The sequence below is a fragment of the Apteryx rowi genome, unplaced genomic scaffold, assembly GCF_003343035.1.
Source record: "Apteryx rowi isolate R43461 unplaced genomic scaffold, aptRow1 scaffold_632, whole genome shotgun sequence".
NCBI lineage: Eukaryota > Metazoa > Chordata > Aves > Apterygiformes > Apterygidae > Apteryx > Apteryx rowi.
The window spans coordinates 152,449-174,719 of NW_020450908.1; the positions used below are offsets into that span (position 1 = coordinate 152,449).

The 22,271-nt window shown below is 48.2% G+C and overlaps 1 protein-coding gene across 3 annotated transcripts in view; it reads right to left on the reverse strand.

Moving 5' to 3' along the window:
• The window catches only part of STX1A (syntaxin 1A), a 126,706-nt gene that overhangs the window by 87,502 nt on the left and 16,933 nt on the right, over positions 1-22,271 (reverse strand). For 2 of the 3 annotated variants that reach the window (XM_026084251.1, XM_026084250.1), the window contains exons 2-3: positions 12,243-12,320; positions 10,859-10,958 (exon numbers count right to left, since the gene is read on the reverse strand). In XM_026084251.1, the coding sequence (XP_025940036.1) occupies positions 10,859-10,958; positions 12,243-12,320 (178 nt within the window). Of the gene's footprint in view, positions 1-10,224; positions 10,346-10,858; positions 10,959-12,242; positions 12,321-22,271 lie in introns of those variants that run through there. The other variant, XM_026084252.1, reaches the window with a different exon arrangement.

Below are 22,271 nucleotides of genomic sequence, written 5' to 3' on the forward strand. Positions count from 1 at the left end.
TCTTCCTGCCCTAAATGTCAGTGGGGACCCACAACAGATAGGAAGGCTGGACTAGGCACATCACTCCCCCTTCCCAAAGCACTTCATGGCCAGCACTGACTCTGGAACCAAAAGGCATGAAACAGCATTCCCCACACACACACACACTCTGTAGCCTTTAGCACCGTGAAATCCCAGTTTCCCATTGCCCTCAAGGAAGAGGAAAATACCTGCAGGATCCTAATCTAAATAAGGACATCCTGATAAAATGGTTGTGGAAAGTGAGCTCGAGCCAGCTCTTCCTCTCAAGCAGCTCCTGCCAGCTGGGTCCTGGCACAGCATGCAAGGGGCTCCACAGAAGAGTGGAGCAGCATGGGTCCCTGCTCTGCAGAGGGATGAAAACGCAATGCTGACCCTGCTAAGAGGATTTTGTGGCATTTCCCCAGCACTGAGCACAGGGCCTTGCAGAACCACAGCCCTTTCCTGAAGCATTAGCAAAGGAATCCGCAAGATTAAAGGTGTTGAAACACATTTCTCAATGTGGGTGTCAGTCTGCCCCACCTCTCCGCTCCCATCCTACCCTGTACTCGAGGCCATGGTGCTGTTGTATTTGTGCGGCTCCCCCAGCTTCCAGAGGAATTACCCTCTTTGTGGATTAAACGCCCCTTGAACTTCTGTCTTGCACATCACTTGCTGCTCTGAGCACCTCGCACAGAGCTGCTGGCTGCTCTACCCAGCCCTACTGGCTGTTCATTCCTGGGACCTTCCCCAGATGCAGCAGCTTTAATGAGCACCAGGGGAGAACTGCAGAGGACTCCATTTCCTCCTCCATGGCACACAAAACGGACCGATTTTCTCCTGCTGCTTTCCAGTAAAGCAGCTCAGTCTTCACACTGTGTTCTCCAATTTATATGGGCCCAATTATCAGTAGAAAAAGTTTCTTTACCCATTCACTGCTGCTTTGAAGCAGCACACACTGGCCTTTCCATCCACAGGCACACGCTGCAGCTGGAGCTGACGGCCCCACCACAGGGGGACATGCTGCCAGAGCTGGACCAACTCTCCCTCAAACATTCATACTCACAGCACTGCATCCCTCAGCCTTCCCTCACGAGGTGCCTTTCCACAGAAAGGTTCAGTCTCGGAAGGAGCAGACCTGAGGTGGCCAGGCCAGAACAAACCACCCATCAATCAAAGCTCAGTCAGCAGGGTCTGGTGCTATGTGCAAACACCCTGCCGCAAGGCACTGCACAGCTTCAGTGCTTGGCCTGATGGCTCTCACTAGCCAGCAGCAGCCTGAAGTTGGACCAGTGCAGTCTTTAGCACAGCCTCAGCTTTCCAAAGGGCAGCTCTGTCTTTCAGAGGAATCAGCCTGGTCCTTCCACCTTACTGCAAGCAACGTGGGAAGCAATCCCCAGTGAAATGACAAGCATGGATCTCAGACCCACGTTTGCAATGAGGGCCTTCCTGCTCCTCAGAAAGCACTACCCTCCCATGGAGTAGTGCTGGCAGCACAGGTCACTGTTCACCCAGAGCAGATACAAAGATGTACTGCGAATGCCCTTCTCCCACCTCCTGACACAAGATTGAAGAGCGCATCTTGCTTGGCACTGAAGGAAGGGTCCTTCATTATCCCAACTCTGACACTTGGAAACCACATTCCCCCTTGAACTAGCTGTTACCATGAAATGCACAATAAAATTCCCTCCTCTCATAACCATGCAAAGCAGGAAACTGGAAATAATCCTCAGAAAATGAAAAATGAGCCATGAAATACAGAAACTCATTCATCCCACAGAATTGATTGTAGGAGCAAACCTACTGCCTCCTGCACAGGAAACCATAGCGGAGGACAGGGCCCTGCTCCCAGCAGCATCCCTCCTACCTCCCTCCTTCAAACATATCCAAGAGGGGAAGGGAAATCAAACACACGAAGGCAGCGTGTGCAGAAAGAAGGGAGTGGATGGCATCTCTTCCTCATTCCTTTCTCAAGGAGCATACCGAGTCCTTCCTGTGCATAGCGCTGCTGGCACAAAGCACACCTTTGCAATGACACAGCTTCTATTTTTGGAGTCCACGCACCTGCCTCAAAGATGCAGCAGGGCAAAGCATGCTGACAGCAGGCACAATGGCTCCATTTCTACAGTGTCAGAGGCAGCAGGGTAGACTTACAGAGGGGAAAGATCAGGTTCCCCATTCCCCCTCTCCAAATTAGGGGAGCCAAATTAAATGCACATTTCCTGGGTCCTGTAATGAGAGAGCAGTTCTGCTACTGTACAGTGCCCTGATCCCCATTCAAGATTCAATCTGGCTCTGAGCAAGTAAACTTTCTATGGAAGACATAAGAACGTTTATCCTGCTGCCCTACCTTTGACAGTAGCCAAGAGCACATGCTAAGGACCAGTACAAGAAGAGGGCATGCACACAGAAGTACCTCTTCAGATTTTTGGCATTTTGCGGCTTAGACTCCCTAGATCAGAGTGGCTTCCCTTTTATGAACCAGTCTAAAGAACTCTGGGCCTTAACTACACTGCAGGTGAAGAAACACCTCTTTTGGTAGGAACCTGTCCATCTACTAGCTTCGTTTGATGTCCTCCCCATTCCCAGTCTTGCACTGGAAGATGCAGTGAACAATCAGGCCCTGTCCACTCTCCAAGACACTCGTGATTCTATGTTTATCGGATCCAGGGCCCACATTGCCATCTCTCTTCCAGGCTGAGAAGGAGAAACTCCTCAGAGCTGGAGCAGTCTTTGCCATGTTCCTGTAGAGCACCAAGCACAAACACTGCAACCCTGCCTGCCCTGAAAACCAAGCATGGCCAGGCCCAAGTGGGATGTAATTCAGGCAGGGGAGACAGCAGCTCCTGACAGGGATGCAGAGCAGGGATAAGATGAGCAAGGTGAACCAGAAAGGGGATGAACTGCTTTGCTTTCTGTGCCCACAACACTCAGGCACCCCTTTGATAGGTCCCTTGCTCTGGCTGGTTGGCTCTGGGCCAGGCTCACTTCCACCTCCTTTTGGGTCTTCATCTTCTAAGGCTGCTCAAGTTTGTGTTAGCTCTGATTTCCCATCCTGGGGAAGATGGTAAAGGCAGTGCACAGGGTGGAAGAGCAAAGACAGCTCCAAGGATGGGAGAATAAGATAACATATAGGGTCTCTTCATAGAAATACTTCCCCCCCCCCTTCATACTGCTTTTTCTGAAGGAGCATCATGTAAGCCTGAAGCCTCTAACACTATGGCCAAAACAGTCCCTCATGTAACACGGCATACACTACAACTCATGGTCTTCAAGGAAACCTCTTCTCTGTCCTAGCTCAACTAGGGAACGTACGCCCAAGAAAAACTATAGCACAGCAAGAAGCAGAGCTAACCAGCCATGGAAACAGGGAGAGTAGCTTCAGCAAGAACTAGCTGCTGCACCCAGCAGCCTCCATGTGCGACTAATGCCCAGGCAATACCCTCTCTGAGCTTGGCAGACTTCCAGCTGTAACATCTACCAAAAGAATGCACAGAGCTGCAAGGTTTAGAGAAAGGAAATACACAGCACTCAGCTCAGAGAGCCTGTCCAGTGGTGTTTGGTCAGAGCTTAGACATCAAAACAACTCAAAACTGCATCTTGCTTTTTTAGCACTAGATAACTTTGCTTAAAAACATTATACAAAGGTAGGCAACTATGATTTGTCTCCTTGACTACCGACATTTCTCTAGCAGAAGATACTGTGTTAGAAATTAGAGGCCACTCTCCAAATAACTCAAATCTCATCCAGCAGTCACAGAACCCGAAGTACAAGAAGGTGATCAGGAGTAGTCAGCATGGATTCACAGAGGGGGAAAATCATGCTTAACCAACTTGATGGCCTTCTATGATGGAATGACTGGCTGGGTGGATGAGGGGAGAGCAGGGGATGTTGTCTACCTTGACTTCAGCAAGGCTTTCCACACTGTCTCCCAGAACATCCTTATAGGCAAGCTGAGAAAGTATGGGTGACATGAGTGGACAGTGAGGTGGATTGAGAACTGGCTGAATGGCAGAGCTCAGAGGGTTGTGATCAGCGGTGAAGAGTCTAGTTGGAGGCCTATAGCTAGCGGTGTCCCCCAGGGGTCAGTACTGGGTCCAGTCTTGTTCAACTTCTTCGTCAATGACCTGGATGAAGGGACAGTTTGCTGATGATACAAAACTGGGAGGAGTGGCTGGTACAGCAGAGGGTTGTGCTGCCATTCAAAGAGACTTGGACAGGCTGGAGAGGTGGGCAGAGAGGAACCTCATGAAGTTCAACAAAGACAAGTGCAGAGTCCTGCACCTAGGGAGGAATAACCCCGTGCACCAGTACAGGTTGGGGGTTGACCTGCTGGAAAGCAGCTCTGCGGAGAAGGACCTGGGAGYRCTGGTGGACACKAAGTTAAGCATGAGGCAGCAATGTGCCCTTGTGGCCAAGAAGGCCAATGGTATCCTGGGGTGCATCAGGAAGAATGTTGCCAGCAGGTCAAGGGAGGTGATCCTCCCCCTCTCTTCAGCCCTGGGGAGGCCACATCTGGAGTACCGTGTCCAGTTCTGGGCTCCGCAGTACAAGAGACATATGGAGCTACTGGAGCAAGTCCAGCAAAAGGCTACTAAGATGATGAAGGGGCTGAAGCATCTCTCATATGAGGAAAGGCTGAGAGAGCTGGGACTCTTCAGCCTGGAGAAGAGAAGACTGAGGGGGGTGGATCTTATCAATATGTATAAGCATCTGTAAAGAGGATGGGACCAGACTCTTCTCAGTGGTGCCCAGAGATAGGAGGAGAGGCAATGGGCACAAACTGAAACACAGAAAGTTCTATCTGGGCATAAGGAAAAACTTTTTAACTCTAAGGGTGACTGAGCACTAGAACACGTTGCCCAGAGAGGTTGTGGAGTCTCCTTCCTTGGAGATATTCAGAAGCCTTCTGGCCAGGGTCCTGGGCAACATGCTGTAGGTGACCCTGCTTGAGTAAGGGAGTTGGACTAGATGATCTCCAGAGGTCCCTTCCAACCTCAACCATTCTGTGATTCTGTAACCTGGAAAAAAGGGGGGGGGGGGGAAGATGACACACACGACCTGCACCCTAGTGTCCAGAAGCCTCAGTCTTGTGCAGCTTAAATCTATGAATCTATGAAACTGGAAGTTAAATACATGTGAGACCAAATCTCCTCTGCTGTCCTGTTGCAGAGCAATAATGGGCCTACCTAGAGGTTTTAAATATTTATCAAGCCTTCTGAAGTCAACTGGAAATGGACTGAGCTGACAGTCTGAAAGACACCAACTTCAGATTTGAAGATTTATGTCTCCCGAGGCAATTCATTCACCACACACCATCTGTTATATAACACAGTGAAAAGAATTGCTAGCATGGAACCAGGGAGAAAAACTGGCGCACAGAGAAAATGAATGGCAAAGCAGCCCTTACTGACTGCTCCAGGAAAAAATTATTTAATTCTTCTCCATTTGGTGGCTCACCATTCAAAGCCATCTCCTCTGGTCACCACCCTGAACCAAGGACCAATAAAATAACAGTCCACTTCAAGCAGCAGAAGTGACAACAGAGGTAGCAGTTCATCCTCAAGGATTTTAAGAACAGATTTTGCACAGAAGTGGCGATTCAAATTGGGAAGAGTAGCAACATCATCCTCCTAGCCCAAGGAGCTCTGTGACCAACTAAAGGGCAAGCGGCCTCTCAGTGCATCCCAAGCCGTGACGTAAAACTGCCCTCCTGTGGGGCTCCTGCAGCCTCTGCAGCAACCGGGTGCTTGGTCGGCAGCTGCTGTCCTCCTCACCTCCGCGATTGCTCTGCCCCAGGGCTCCAGCCCCTCGGGAGCCAGGCAAGGCAAGCAAAGCAAATGCAGGCAAGTGGGCTGCGACCTCGCAGGCACAGTGGCTGAGCAAGCCAGATGCCCACCCACAGGACGCCAAAATAAGCACCGGCAGCAGTAGTAACTCAGATCTGAGAACAATCTGTGCAGCCAGAAGAGCTATCAGTGGGAAGGGAAGAGATGAACCTTTCTGCAGAGGAAAGGCTCTAATCCAGTACCTCTAGCACATGTGCTAAATCCAAGTCTCACACAGTGCCCTGGACAATTGGAACTTCATTTTCTTGAACAGCCTCAACAGAGGATATATGGAAGAGCACAGAGGGCCCTATGTCTAGTTAAGATGACTTTTGTCTGGAGGCACAATGCACACAATCATTTAACACAGAAGTTTCACTAGGGTTTTACCTTTAAAGTCTCTCTCCTCTATTAGAGGCCTTGAATAAAACAGCAAACAATTCAGACAGCAGACACTGTGCATACAACCACTCAGAACGCTTCAAAGGTGACCCATAAGCCATTTTTAATGCATTTCCTCAAACTACCAGCCCAGTTCTGCCTTAATCTTCTGAATCCTTATTCCAAGATGCTCCAGCTCTAGGATGTATCTGCCAATGTGTTTAAGTGGCTCATATCTCTTAATGTAAGATCCCTACCATGCAACAAACTGAGCTGCACCACTCAGAGCACATCTGCCTACAGAGAACAACTAGAAATCTGTATCTTTCTTCTGAAAATAAAGAGAAAGACTTCCCACCAATGGTTTAATGGATGTTTTATATGATGCTAAAGCGCTTAGATAACTAAGAAATAACAAATGTAATGTTCCAGAGGGGACAACTCTCAAAACACAACCTCAAATCCACAGTGAGTTTGGTCCCTGCAGATAGCAGCACCTCTTACCTTGACTGTGATCACTACTATAGTTCAAAGTACTGGTAAAAAGTAAAGAGAAGTAAAAGGCTGATCTTGGTGTGTTTTCATCTCCTCTGCTTTAGTGCCATTTGGCTCTATCCCCTTCCCATAGCTCGTGGAAAGCATGCTGCTTAATTTCAAAGTTAGTTTCAATAAAGTAATTTCCCTGGTTAAGAACAAACCTTTGCATTCTTAATTATTATAGTCTTCAATTCCTGTAAGACTCAATGCGCATATCTAACTGGTCCTGACCACCAGGGCAGGGAGGCTTGGGAGGAAGACAAGGACAGGGTCAGACAGCCCAGCAGGAAGGCAGGAGGCACCGAGCCTTTCAACTCCATCCCCTGGCCTCAAACACCTTCAGGTGGACACTGAAGCAGAGGTGATCGTGGAAATCACCCAAACAAGCATCTCTGCAGGCTCAGGAGCCCAGGGAGGAGCTCCTAGGGCACAGGGGCCTGTCCAGACACCATGCCAACACCTGTGGTTCCTCATTTCACAGCATTCGTCACCACAGGAAAGGACTGAAGCTCCTCTTTAGTCAGGTCAGAACAAAGCAGCACCCTCACAGCTTCTCAGCTCCTGCTATATGGCACCATGCCACTGTGGATAACCCTTGGCTGCAGAATCACTTACTGCTCAGCAAAGCAATTTCTATAATCACTTTCTTTCAGACTCAGTCTGAAGAGTGCAAACTGCCTAGAGAATCCCTTTCAGAGCTTTCTACCCACCAGCACAAATTAGCTGATTTTTCTCATCCAGCCTGTTCTGTGAACAGCCTCTCTCCACAGGCCTGCCTGTACCAAGGCTCAGGGCAGAACAGGCTGGTGGTTTGAAATGCCTGATGACAAGTAGGAAGGCAAAAGACACTAGCAAAACACAGCTCAGAGTCCCCAGCACATTTGCCAGAGACCAGGCATCCATCTCTGGCCTTTAAAAGCTGCTTGTCACAGCATCCTTTCTACGCCATTGTGGAATCAAGGCACAACAGAAGACATCAGCCCAGCAGCTGCATTTCATGGCCCCATTGCTAAGATACATGGAAGCTCCTAAGGGCAAAAAAATTTGCTAAGTGACACCAAGACAGAGATAAATATCCTCAAGAACACAGAGGATTAAAAGAGCAGCAGCATCTCCCAACCTCTCCTTGATCCTGAAACAGAATAGCATTAACTCCTGTGCACACCCAAACCAAAACACAGGGCTGAACTTCAAATAAGATTAAAGCTGAGATTAATCCCAAAATTTTCTGAGCTTCTACCATGCTTTGCATGCCACACTGGGGGTAGAGTACCGGGAAAAAGAATTACACCGCTCTTGGTCTGGCTGAGTTCATGGGAACTGAAAAGCTACAAGTACTACACTTGTAGCTATCCCAAGAACTGTCCCACTGTTTCATTAGACAGTGCACTGGCTGCCTTTAAAAAGCCATAGGAGTTAAATGCCTTTCTAAATTATCTACTTAGACCCCTACAGCTACATCCATAGTCTTGCTCTTTCCTGAGAAAATGTCAATGTCCCATCTGCAGATGCAACAGAATGGAAAATGGTGCAGTCCTCAGACAGTAGCTTACACCCTATTTCATCAGTCCTTGTATATATGTTCTGTCCCAGCCTCACCTGTGACTACAGCATAGCTAACACTATACACACGCCTGCAGCTCCAGTTGGAGCAATCTTGTGGAGCAGGAGGCTGGTCTATTGAGACGAAACCTGGTGTTTACCATGCTTGGTAAGGGGCTGTCATGGTCAAGGAACTCTTGTTATTGCCTTGCTGGAATTTGCTGTGAGGCATCTACCATTCAGCACCTAATTAGATGCCCTGGACATTCTGGACAGGCCACAATGTTACAAAATGCTAATTTCTTCAAAAGATGCAGGCTCTTCTTTTGCTGCCCAAATGGCTTTTGGCATTATATACCGAATTCTCTACAATATCAAGACAGGGCACCACTGTAAAACAAAACCAAAAGCACTCCCAACCTCCTAGATGCTTCTGGAAGTCACATCAATGTCACAGCATCTTGTTTGCTGCAGATCTCAGACCTCTAAACAGATTACTATATTTTTAGGCCGTAAGTGCCCTTTGCAGTCTGAGATTGGCTCGACCCAGAGCAGACACCATGCTGATGCACACTGTATGAGCCCAACAGTCAGAAGCAAAACAGTGACGCTCTTTCATGAAGACACACAAACAGAAAGACTACAAAATGCTGCAGTGCAAACACAAATCAAAAAAGCCTAGAGGATAGGTGAGCAACAGCCCAAGATGCATGAATTCCCTTGAGAAAATCCCCCACTTTCAGGCTGGGCCAAACGAATTTTAGCTGAGGAGCTGCTGCCCGGAGGGGGGAGTGTGAGATTGTTTAGGAAGGGCCAGGTGCTTCCAACAATTAGCAATATCTCTTGATTGGAAGGGGAGTTGGTCACAAAAAAAACATGCATACAGACAGTTCCTGGGACTGCTAGAAACAAGTCAAAGCTGGAAGGATGTGAGCAGACATGGAAATGCATTGGGCAAATGAGGAAAAGTGGGTGAGGGTAGATGCCAAGACAGGTCTGCTCTCAGCACCCATTCCCTCAGCTTTCCCGCTCCTTTTACACCACTGCATCAGAGTCACTACAGCCTGGGCAGCACAGTAGCGTTCAGCTCATCAGCAATTGCTGTCTGGCCTGTGAAAGCAACACCTTTGCTGATGACAAAGGCTGCCGGCAGCTAGGAGACAACACACTCACAAGCAGTTGCTGTTGCAGCACTTTATCAGCTCCACAATCACCAGCACTGCCTGAGCTCTTCCTGCTTAGAGAGGGAAGTGGGCAAAGGAGAACCCACATCAGTTCACAGCAAGACCTCAAAAAGAGCTAGGTGCAGCAGAGTTGGGGATCCTTCTGTTTAAATAGCATCCCTCTGAAAGATCAGTGTTTTCTGTGTTGCCTGCTATACACTACAACACATGGCAGAGCCTGTCAGGAGCACAGGGTCCAGCCATGCTGACAAGCAGCTCCAACTAGCTGTGTTCATCCCCACTTTCAGTCTTTTTTTTTTTTTTTTTTTTTTTAAACAGCTCAGCACCTTGGTCCTGCCTGCTCCCCAAAGGAGGGGCTTGCAAACACCAGACCTGGAAAATCTTTGCGCCAAGAAAATCCCACTGCCCACAATAGAATAGCAAATGCTCTGCAAGTTCACATTTCCTTTGAATTTCCTCAGATCTCTTATCTAGCCATGTGTTCACATGGCAGCAAGTGTATTGCAGGACAGGGGAATTCATCATCAACAGCTGTATCTCTGCCAGATCCCTTAGCCTCCCAGAGGTAAATTTTGCCACCTTATGAGGACTGCTATCCTTAACTTCTGTCCCTGGCAACAAACCTCCCCACAGAAACACATGGCTGGGAAAGAAAACAGGCATACATTAGTAAGGCCCTGAAGGGACAGTCCCTGTAGCCAGCCAGCAATGCAACATCCTTCAGGCCAGGGAAGACAGGTTCACAAATGCATACCTGCAGACTCAGAAAAGCTTGTACCATTTCTCAGGCCAAACAGGCAGTGCTTGGCTCTTGCTGCGAGTACCGCCTCATCCATTTAGTCTCCCCAGGTAGCATCTTAGGCTGGGAGCTATTGCTGGGGAGCAAGTAGGCAGTGTTACAAATTCTCTCAAACACTCCTCCCGCAGCTCCCTTTGCATAGCCAGTAGATCTTGCTGCTTCCCAGTCACAACAGACTGGAAGTACCACCTCTGTCTGCAGTTAAGTACATTTGACATAGAAGCAAATGAAGAACAAGTGCTTTGTTTGGACAGAACAGAAAAATGGCTACCTGAATTAAAAAAGGCCATTTGCTCTTTTCAGCTTCTATATTCCCCTGTCCTTTGGGAATTCTCCACCAGCCTCAGAAATCTCACCTCTCTCAAGTCAAAAAAAGCCATCAGTAGCTCCTCTGTCTGCTTTCCATCCAAGCCCAGGTTCCAGCCCTCCCTCATCTGGGCCATCAGCCATCTCAGTGGCTTCTTGCTGGAAAGCTATCAAAGAGGACTTCTGCATGTGCTCTGTCCACCCAGAAGCAGCCCAAGCTCACAGAGCAGCCATGAGCACCCCCAGACCCTGCAGAGAAGAAAGCAGAACAAGCCTCACTCACTCTCATCTGGGTTGGGCGAAGCAAGAATGGCGCTATGCTTCCTCTTCACTTCCTCCACGTTCTCCGAAATTTTATCAATGAACCCTCGAATTTCTTCCACCTGTGGAGACAAGACAGACATCCTTTGAGAGCCTGAAGTTTGGGAAAGTGAAGGGATTATTACACCCTATGCAAAAGCAACCATGACATGTCTGAACCACAGCAGACTTCCCCTTGGAGAATTTCAGTGGATATTTTCCAGCTGGATTCTCAAACTGTAGGCCTGATGTGAAAACAGATCTTCCACATCACAGCAGCCAGCTTTGGAGCCACAACAATATAATATAGACTCTAGGTCCTGTATGTTTTGTTGATATGCTGGGAAACACGTAAGGTTTATTTAAATGAGCACCAGATCTATGAATTCCCAGACTCCGCATCTCAGATGGAGCAAATTGCTCAAGATGCACAAGCCAGGCTCAGTCCCAGCTCTGTCCCCCGCAGCTCTTGGCTCCACAGGCTGAGAAACCCAGTCTGATCCTCACCCCACACAAAGCAGGGAGGCCAAGTGAGAAGCTGCCTCTCAATGCTGGTATCTTCCCCACACTCCTGTACTACAAGGAAACATGCCGACATTGCAGAGAGTGGGAACCTGTACTTGTGCCCTGCTGCCTACTAGGCTGCACATTCTCTACCTTTACCTTTTCCTTGGACTCACACCACCACTTCGCTCATCTTCGTCCATCTGCATGTCAAATTTTTCATTCTGCACTCCATTGCCTGTACAGATACATTTTAACACCCCCTACACACATGCCATGCTAAGGGTATGCTAAAAATCCACATGCATATCTTACAACCACCCACATGCCAGAAGACAACCTCTTGTTTGCTAAAGAGAGGCACAAAATTAAATCAATCCCATGCAGAAACTGCTACTCTGCAGAGGTGCTTTCAAGAGAGTTTTTAGAGCCTGCCTGCTTTAATAGCAGTTTGGAGGCATGCACATTGCAACAAGACTGCCTCATACTCTGCAGCCTGTTTCCCCAGGCTCACATGCACCCACTTATTGGTCACTTTGCACAGTTGGCCCATTGGTTTCTACAGGAGCAGGTGGAGAAGCAGAGTGCCCTTTAGGCTGGGTAAGCACACAGCCACCTCAGGTCTGCTGAGAAGCCTGGTTCCCACTAATCCCACTCTGAATGGGACCTTGGAGGAGCCAGAGCCTAAGCACCAGCAGAATTGCATCAATCAGGACAGGACAACCATCCCTAACTCAACTGCAGCTGCTCCTCCTCCCAGGCCTGGAATGAGAATCCATACCATAGCCACATGGCCTGTTCCAGCACTAACAGAAAGGTTCGAAACTGGCTTGAAAGTTACATTGAAGAAACAAAACTCTCACCTGTTCAAAGAACTCATCCATGAAGCGATCTCGGTCCACGCTAACAGTGACTTCATCATCATCATCACTGTCCTTTGCCTGCAAAGACATGGAGAAAAGCATCAACAAGTGCTTCCTATAAACCTTCCTGATCCATTCCAAGCACTTATCTCAGGTGCATCTTCCCCTTCTCCTTTGCTTACATGCTCCCAGGACCTGGGAAGAAACGATAGCCACAGTGAGGGACACCCACAGACACAGCTGCACAGAGTGCTACAAGAAGACAAAAAGAACAAACGAGATCCAGCTCCAGCAATAAAGGCATGATGAAAAACACCACTGCAACTAGCTGTAACACCACTTGGCTGTTCTGTGCCAAGCGTAGAATGAGACTAATGATATTTACACATTTACACTGTGCTGGAAGGGAGAATTTTATGTGCTCACTGAGCTATCCTCAGCTGTGCATGAGCACAACAGCTCAATAAACAGCAGTGATTAGAAAAACACCAGGGATGTTATAGAGAGTAGGAAAAGTGGAACAGAACAGAAAATAACAGAAATACTATAACCACAGCAGGCAAATGAGGGGGGTGTCCTTGTCTGGAGCAGCATATGTATTATTGTCACCAGTGATGAAAATACCTCCCATCCCAGCAGAAGCAGCACGCGAGTTCACAGATGGCAGGAAAATTATGATCTCAATGTCTTCCATGTAAGGATATATTTAAAAGATACCATCCAAAGCAGAGACTTGACAGAGGGAAATGGAAAATTAATGGGGTAGAAAAGTTTCCTCTTACTCTGTCTTCGCTGAAGAAAAGGATTCAGTGGAATGGAGAAGATATAAGAGTGAAGATTCTCTTTATTCATCCAACAAGTTTTACATAATTTGCAGACAGGAGCTAGTCATCCTGTGGTCCCTTTGCAGAAAGCTAGTCAATACAGTCAGCAATTCTTCAGAGAGATTCCTCTTATCCTGAGATTAATCAGATGAACTGCCTATTTCTTCCCTGAAATTGTCTTTTTCAGCCTAGTATGACCCACTTGGATGGAGTCATCTACAGAAGACAATCCCACCTCAGCTTTCATTTTTACCACTACTCATGGCACTGCTTGCTTTGGTAATGAATTTGTGAATGGCATATCCAAAGATATCAAGAGAGTTGTCAAGAGTCAAGTGAAAATCTGACCTTGACAAACAGACACGATTAGAACAAGAGTGTTGCTGTCCAAATCCAACACCCACTCTGTGGCCACAAAGAAGAAACAGTTCCGAGGAAGGGGATTTGAAAATTGCCCATTTCGTTCTCTTCCAGCTCCTTCCTGGAGCAGCCAGCACCAGTCACTCAAGCCACTGGCTCACTAGGCAAGTCTGCACAGTAAGCCTGGGGGCATGGTGGAAGCCACCAGCGCAGGAACTGCTCAGTGCACTCTGATTTTGATGGAGTTGCACAAAGCAAGCCCAAGGGTGAGCACCTAGAGCTTACTCTTGCTTTGACTTGGATTTTACTCTATGTTACTCATTTGCTGTAAAAACACACCCTTGTGGTGAAGGTATAGCCTGGCTGATGGACACCTCCTGGAACAGGCTCTGGTTAACAGGCATACCTACCGTACAAATGCCAACACAAATCTAGACTTTGGAAAGAGCTTTGGACACGCTGCATCCTCCCCCCAGCAAAGCAATTCCCCTGTGTAACGAGGGGGGGGGGGGGGGAGTCTCTTTTAGCAAAGAGGCACAATCTGGTTTCTTCTCTAAAGTCTTTTGCTATCAAAATTCAAAGTGTGCCCTCACAGCAAGGAGGCAGAGGGAGGCCCAAGAAAACATCTCCCACTCTACACACCAAGTCCTCATTTCTCCCAGTGCTGCAAAAGTGGTCAATTTGTCATGAAGAGCCAGAGCATAATTTAGGGTTAGCAGAGAGCCAGGTGCATGTAAGTCTGCACAGCTAGAGAGATGTGTCAGGCCCCTGCTTTGCATGACAAAAGACAGTCAAAAGAGCATTAAGCAGCTGTCCCTTGTGTAGGCAACCCACAACACTGTCACTTGAAGCAGGCGTGCACTGAAGTACAGGTAATTGCCAGAAGAATGGTATAAATGGCTTCAGCAAGCACAGCAGCCAACGCTCACACCTCAACTCTGCCGGTGGAGAAGGAAGAACGTCTCAGTTTCCCCCCCACTCCAGCCGTCCATTCTCACCAGAAGCATGACTGCTGATGAGTGACAATCACAGCTCGCTCACAGCTACTGGGGCATGCAGGGAGCTTGATGCATCAAAAAGGAATCCCCACACAGTGTTAAACATGGAATCAGAGCTAAGATTTTCCCGGGGACATGTTTTCAGGACTGGCTGAAAAGCTGAGCCTGAGGACATGCTTTCTTTTTCAGGTGCAGCTGTGATATGGGAGCAGTTTGGGTCCTTCACACAGGAAGCTACAGTCCTTTCTGCCAGCGAACTGCTTGTTTGTGAATGTTTGTGAACCGCTTGTTCATTGTTTTTGAATGCTCTCAGATGGCTTTCAAACTATTTAACTTGCAGGGTGCAGCCAGCCTGGCTCCTCTGGAGGTGAATCAGAGCACTCCCACAGCCAGTCCCCTGGAGCAGCACAGGGGCAGCGGCCAGCAGGAACCTCACTGTCCTGGGTCCAGGCGCAGGATTTGGCCGCAGGCTCTGTCACGCTACTCCTGTGCCCCACTCAATGCCTCCAGGCAGCCAGGGCCAGACCAGGGAGACCTGCACTAAGCAGTTCAGAGAAGGGCAGGGACCCTTCTCTCCCTGCCCAGCTGTACTCCGCATTATTGCTGCTCCACCCTCATTCAGGGCCTTCCTTAGTAAAATAAAAGGGTGTTGCCCTCCATCATCCCAGCTGCCTCAGGGGATTACATTATTCATTCAGCAGTTCACCTCATCAGCCTTCAGATAAGCCCTATTTTATCAACATAGTCACTGCTAGCTGTAGCAAAAGGTTCACTCAGGGTCTGCAGACTTAAAAGGGCCCTTGGTAGCTGCCACCCCTCAAGATGCAAACCCTGGGTCAGCTCCAACCTCACCACTGCTTAAATACCAAAACAGAAAAAAAGCAAGCACACACACACAAAACACCAAAGCTCATTTTCTTTTCCAGATGCCATATATGTCCAGCAATATTCTCCCAAGAACCTTTCCACCTCTATGCACTTCTTTTGCCATACTCCTCCTTTCCCTTACATCAACAGAAAGAGCCACGACCATGTCCCACTATCACTCCTGGATTCCAAGAGAAGCACAGCCCAGTGCGACGTCCCCAATATCTGCAAAGATCTGCAAGCAAGCAAGCAGGGACACAGCCTGCGAGGACTGTACTCACACACTCCCTACACATGCACAGGAGTTCATGATCAAGGAAGTTGAAATGCATCATTTCCTAAAACTACCAAAATCCTCTAGATCCATTTTTGCCTTCTGGCTTACATTTTGCTAGAGAACTCACTTGGTTTGTGCTGTGCTTCATTTTCAGCATGAACTGTCTGCATTTAATTAAGACAGACTCCATTCCCAAAGCACCTGATGTTTGGGGGGAATCCAAAGTCCTTTGGTGAGCCTGTCATACAGGCAGTTAATATCCTTTATGCCTGCACATACTGAGGGACATTTCCTCAGAAAATCTGCAGCTGAGCATAAACAAACGAGCACATTTTCTGCCTTGCTTGCGCTAGTGTTATCCCAAATGGCACAAATTATCACAAGCTTCCATCTAGACTCCCCTCAAGAATCTCTGAAAAATATAACGCAAACAGATCCTGGTAACACAAGTAGTGAGTGATGGAAAACACATCCATGGTAAGGGAGTCTCAGTTGCCAACTCAAATATTGCTCTGGACATACATGCTCCTGGGCTCACCACAGGCTCCTTCCTACCAGTCTTTCCAACCTCTCCTTGCCAGTGACAAGGACATTCCCTTCCGACAAAAATATTGCCACCCCAGCCAGCAATAAGGTACATTACACAGTCTCAGTATGCAGGATTTTCACAGTCATTGCTCTAACACAGTAATATTAGGAAGACTCCACTTCTCCAAAGTGCGCCGGTTAGAGGAAAAGGGACTTCTTACACCTTCCTAGAGCTTGTTGTGGGGCATGGTACTTTATCAGTACCGGACAGCCTGTGCTGGGGCATTCCTGCAAAGATGGGGACAAACTGGCCAAAGCAGAGAAGATGTCAGAGAAGGAGAGAGAAAGCTGGACAAACAGGCAGCCTGACAAGCTCCTTTCATTTCTCCTTCAGCTCCACAGCTGCAGTGAATGTTAGGAGAAATCTTACAGGCCACCTCCCCATGCTGCACTGGCCCCTGAGGTTACCCAACACATTTCAGTTCACCAGAAGAGATAAGCATTTCAGGAGATCAGTGGCTCTGCTCCCCAGCTTTGGCTGCCCTGCGGCTCCCCACAGAGCATGTCATCAAGAGCTCCCTGACATTGGGCCCAGGTCCTTCCCCAGGGCTTACACCCCACAAAGCCCAGATGCAAACCTAAGGTACCAAACACAGGTGACAGGTTCCTCTGTCTCCAGGAGCAGGTCATCCAGGGTCTGGACAGTGATCAGTTGTGAGGAGAGCTTACCACCTTTACCCTAGCAAATAGTCCTTGCTCACAGGTCCAGGGGTGAGAAGATCGGCCCATTGCCATGACCAACAGGCTCAAGAGAGCATTCCCAGCTCCAAACCAGAGGCTGTCTCCTGCTCGCTGACCCCAGCCTATTAGGGTAATTTTGAGTTTCTCTGCTCACCCACCACTGTTATCATCCAAATCCATTTACACATCCAGATGCTGAATAAAATTTGCAAAAAAAATTATGTAACTCAAAGAATAAAATCTAGCCAGAGCTATCAGTACAACTCAGGAAAAAAAAAAAGTGAACAACACTGGAGAGATTCCTAGATTGTTTTGGTCTTCCTGAAAGTCACCACCAGTACCACTGCCACATGCTTAGATTTTCTTCTTCATTACCTCAGTGCAATTTTTATGCTGTTGGAGAGTGGTTAGGTTGCATTTTGTGCAGTTTTCTGGTAGGAAGCGGGCTATTCCAGTTTACCTTCTGCACTATTTTAACACCTTCCTCTAACAGCCCAAATGCACTCCTTTCAACTGTGTTGACTCCTCCTGGTCCCATGCAACAAAGCAATTGCAGCTTTTCCTTAGGCAGCAGCCCACCATTCAACCCATCCATCCCCAGCTAACTCATGAGGCAGCACACTTCATGGCCAGGCTGGCTCACCCCTGCATCTCATGCCATACAGTCCCCAGGCCCTTTGCACTGTGATGTGCCACAGGCACTGCTGGTCAGCCTGCCCAGAAATTTACCCCGCAATGCAGGGGATTGCGCAGAGGGCGAGGACTGGCACTGCAACCCACCCTCGGCTCAGACCACCCTGAGGGGCTCTGCACACAGAGCAGCTCTGCCAGATGTGACATGTTCTACTTGCAGCACCACGCCGCCCTGTTGCAGGCCTGATGGATTCATCGTGCCAGGACACTGGGCAGGGCAATCAGCTATCCAAAGAGCATAAAAGGCAGGCAGCAAGCTTAGCAGACAATAACACAGGGCAACTGCAATGAGTGTTATTGTTCCAGCCAATGAGTGTTATTGTCCCATTTGCTGGGACAAAGGTAGATCCAGAGAAGCTCTCACCCTCCCCAAGGTCTGCTGCTATCATGGATCAGGCTGTGGGCAGACCATGAGCCTGAGAGCAAACAGCAAAACACTCCTGTAGGCATTCCAAAGGGAGCTGCAGCAAGATGTCAGACTCTGTCTGGCTAAAGGACAACTAAAAGAACAGTCTCCTGATAGGACAGAAAGAGGAAAATAATGTGATTAACCAATGCAAGGAAGTTTCGCTGGAAATTACTGTGCCAGGACAAGATCCATTGTTAGCAGTCACTGTCTGAAAAGCGGTTGTGCACAGAGGCACCAGTCAGCACCATATGCAGGAGGCTGAACAAACAACAGGAAGACCCAGCCCTTACACTCAGTGCTGTTCAGTCTAGTTTTACTAATCCAGCCTGAACTAAGTTTCTTGTCTCTAGCAATGGCCAGTATCCACACCTCCAAAGGACAATGTCAAAGCGCCCTTCTTGGGCGAGCAACAGCCTGAACTATGCATGGGAAAGCACAAGTTCCCATCCTTCACGAGTTTTCCAGAATCCATCAACCCCTTTTGCCTTCATTCTGGCAGCATCTTCATTCACCGGAATTTTTAACCTCTTTCTGAACCCTGCAAGGAAAGCAGTCCATACCACCAGTTTCAAACGCAGGCTTTTAACGCGATCACACAAGAGCAGAGGGTACCAGCAGCAAACAGATTAGTTCAACATGCATCTTGCACAGATGCCTGTTTCTTCATCACCTCTCTGTATATACCTTTTCTGTATATGAAACAGTCCTAGCTCATCTTGCTTACAGGATGACACATCTTTACTCATTTTCATTGCTCCCTGCTGACTGCTGGACCCTTGCCATTTCTGTTAGGCTCAGAAATCACAGATGAACACAAGACATAGCTCAAGGAGAGGGTTTCCAGCAAAGCCACAACTAGCCTTTTAAAAGGCACTTCTATTTTAAAGTCAACTCTTCCCCCGCCTGCTACAGAGAGCTGATACAAAGGCCAAGTGATTGTGGTTATTTAGGCCAGGCACTAAACACCATGCTGCCCTGCTGCGCACGCTGAAAGCAGCACAAAAGCACTGTGGGGAGCCCTGCTAAGATGAAATTACAAGGATGGAGCCTCATGGTTGGGAGGGCATGTGTCACTACAGCAAAGTCACTGTGGGCTGGATAAGGGCACCATCTGTCCAAACTACGTAATTGGAAATACCCTCTGTGCCATGCCACATCTGACATGCACAGTTCTCGCCATGCGTCAGAGCGAAGTCAGGCTGATTTCCCTGCCTTGCTGCCTCTGATCCTACAGCCTCAAAGTGCATGGACACATGGGAAGAAACAGCTTCCTGGCAATGTTTATGGGGTTAACAAGGACTCTGCTTCCCAGGCTTGAGAAGGAGAAGACATTACTGGGCAGGCACAACACCCCAAAACTCCCCAGAGATGCAGGATACTGAAGGATCATCTGATCCCAACATCTTCCATTCCGGGAGATCAGTTTGCTGAATCAAGCACAGCGCCTGGAGAAGCGCTGTACATCGAGTCAGCCAGCACTGCTGCCTCCCACCCATTTGGCATTCAGCCCAGAGCTTAGGGTCCTGCTTTATCTTATTCAAGGTGCAGCACTGCAACCGTCCCTCACAGGCACTCTTATCCCACGATAAAAGTGGCTTCCCCTAAACCACTGTCAAAGCAGAAACAAAACCAGAAAACCTTCCTCATAAAAACCTAACCATCCACACAGACAACAGTACTTTGGTTTCCACACACCAAACCACCCCAAACAGGCTTCTAGCTCAGGCATCCTAAGTTTGCAAAGCCATGGCCAGTCAGACTGAAAACTGAGGAAAGCTCTGGTCTAGGTAAGCTATCTGCTGGTTTTGCTCAACACAAGTAAAAAGTATTTCAAAGCCTTAAAAAGCCCAGTCTTGACTCCCAATGCGAAGTGAGAAACAAACCCTAGAACTCACCCAAGCACTCTACGCATGCAATCATTTCTGTGTTTCTCAGTGGTCAGCCATGCCTTAACGACTATCCATTCTTCTTGGCATCTGCCTAATGCTTCTGATGTGTTAGCAACATCAGATTAGTAAAGGATATTTTGCATCTGAGAAACATTAAAGTTCGACTGCATCTTTAACTCTGCTGAGCCAGACCAAGGCACAGGGCATCACAGAGCTGACCCAATTTGCCTGCTTTCCTGACAGAGGAGGGAAGGAATTGGGTTACTTTTGCAGACATCTCTTCTCCCAGCCAAATGCGCCTCTCAGGATTGGCTCAACGTTGCAGGCAGCCAGCCAGCCCACATCTACTTTCAACTTTAAGATGGTTTAGGGGAACAGAGGAAAAGGAGACTTACAATGCTTTATTATGGCTAAGTGCCTTAGGTGAGACTAGCTCTCAAATCAGCTTATAGTAAAGGATGAGCTCAAGTTAATTAATACAATTAGTCAGCAAGCAGTCTGCACTTTGTGCTGTAACTCCACTGCCTTGCAGTCCTTGTGTGACAAGGTCACTGGTATTGCCCCCTTTTTGCATATAGATATCAATTAGCAGCCCTGGTTATTCATCATGTTGCATGCACAAGTGAGGCAGGAGCTCTGAAGCACGTCCTCCTGCTAGGGATTTCTGAACAGATCAGAAAAAACAGGAAGGACTGGAGTAACTTCTCTCACCTGCCACACAGGATAGATGAAGAAAGCCTCTCTTTTACAGTGGTTTTGATTTCTCGAGTCTGCTAGAGTCAGCTTTTGCACAGCAAACCCAAGAGCAGAGCCAAGGCAGGGAGGCTGGCTACTGAAATGCAAGAACTCTCTATTTCCTTAAGTGGAGCTAATGCTGATGAGGGCAGTAAAAGAGGGACAGAAAGGACAGGCTTCTCCTGCACCTTTCAGAGCATCACCAATTTAAACAGCCTCTGTTCCAAGAGGGCTGAAATCTCAGGAGGAAGCAGAGCTGACCTGCAGATCCCCTTCACCGTGAAACAGAGCAGGTGCTCCACCAGAACTGCATGCGGGAAGACAGTCTGAAGAGCCCCAGGCACCCTGGCTCTGTGGGTTTTTTAATAAGCACATTGCTAATAAATTCATTATCTGGCAGATTACATCCCTCTGGTTCAAACAAACCTCATTCCTTCAGCAGGCACTTTCTGAAAGATGGCAGAGGAGCATAAACTAACCAAAGAGACTCGAAACACGCTCCGTCTTCTGAAAACCAACAAGCCTAAGGCAGCAGGCAGGGAGATTTGTAGCGTGACAATAACTAGGTCTCTATTATCTTAGCACCAGCTAAGCAAAAGCTTTATCTCCCGCTATATTTTGTTAGCATTTCAGATGAATTTAGCCATGCCCGGATGCATTTGTGAACACAGTGCAAGCACAGCAGAGCCATGGCTAGGGTGCAAAAGAGAGATGTGCATTTGGGCTTGGAGGCTGCTGACTGCCTTGCCAGCCCTGAAGGGACAGTATTGAGCCCCCAAAGCCCAGCCTGGTCCTTCCTAGGGGCCTTATCAGGGGCACTCAAAACAGTTCAAGCTGAACCTTTCTTAGGAAACATCCAGGACATCCCCAGCTTCATCCAGGCCTCTGCACCAGCCACAAACTGGTCTTGAAAGGGCAGCCCCAAAACCAGACTACTTGCCCTTAACAGGAAAGATAACCCATTATGTCACATGGTGAACAGTACACAGAGAAGGCAGCTAGCCTGTGGTCCAACCACTGCTCATAACTCAAAGGCTGGGGTAGCCAGTGCCATGCATTGGCATACTTTTCCAAAGGTGATAACGCAAGCTTTGCAAAAGCTCAGAGGAAGGAACAAAAGAAGCCACAACAGCTGCTACCCCCTTTTAAGGGCCCTTAACTAAAAACAGGTCTCAGCCCTAACAGATGCAGTCCACTGCTCTCCATCTTCATTTCCTGGGTGAATCCTTTTTCATTTACCAGATACCTCTCCGCTGATCTACCCTGGCTGAGAAATTTCAGCTATGCGGGGCTTGACTTTCCTTGTCAAGTGACTGTACTTTATGCACCAAAACCAAAGCATCCCACATGATGCAAACACTACAAGCCACTTTTGCCTCTGCTCTGCAGGAAGGCTGCTCTCTGAAAACAAGTCCCGCCTGAGAAAGGGCAGCAGACTGCACCCTGACTACACATTCACACAGAGCAGCGAATAGCACACACGGGGTCTGAAATCAGGTTGCTCGTTTTCCTTATGAAGTCAAAGAACCCCAAATATTTCACATGCCAGGCAGAGAGCACTTGCCAAACCTTGCTCTGCACAGATGAGGCCAGCTCTCCTGGCACTCCAAGCTCCAGGTTGTGGCTGCATGTGCAGCTGAGAAGATGGATGAGGTCAGAATAATTCTGCAGTGAGCTGCAAGGGAATCTCTTCTTGGCCATCTTAAAA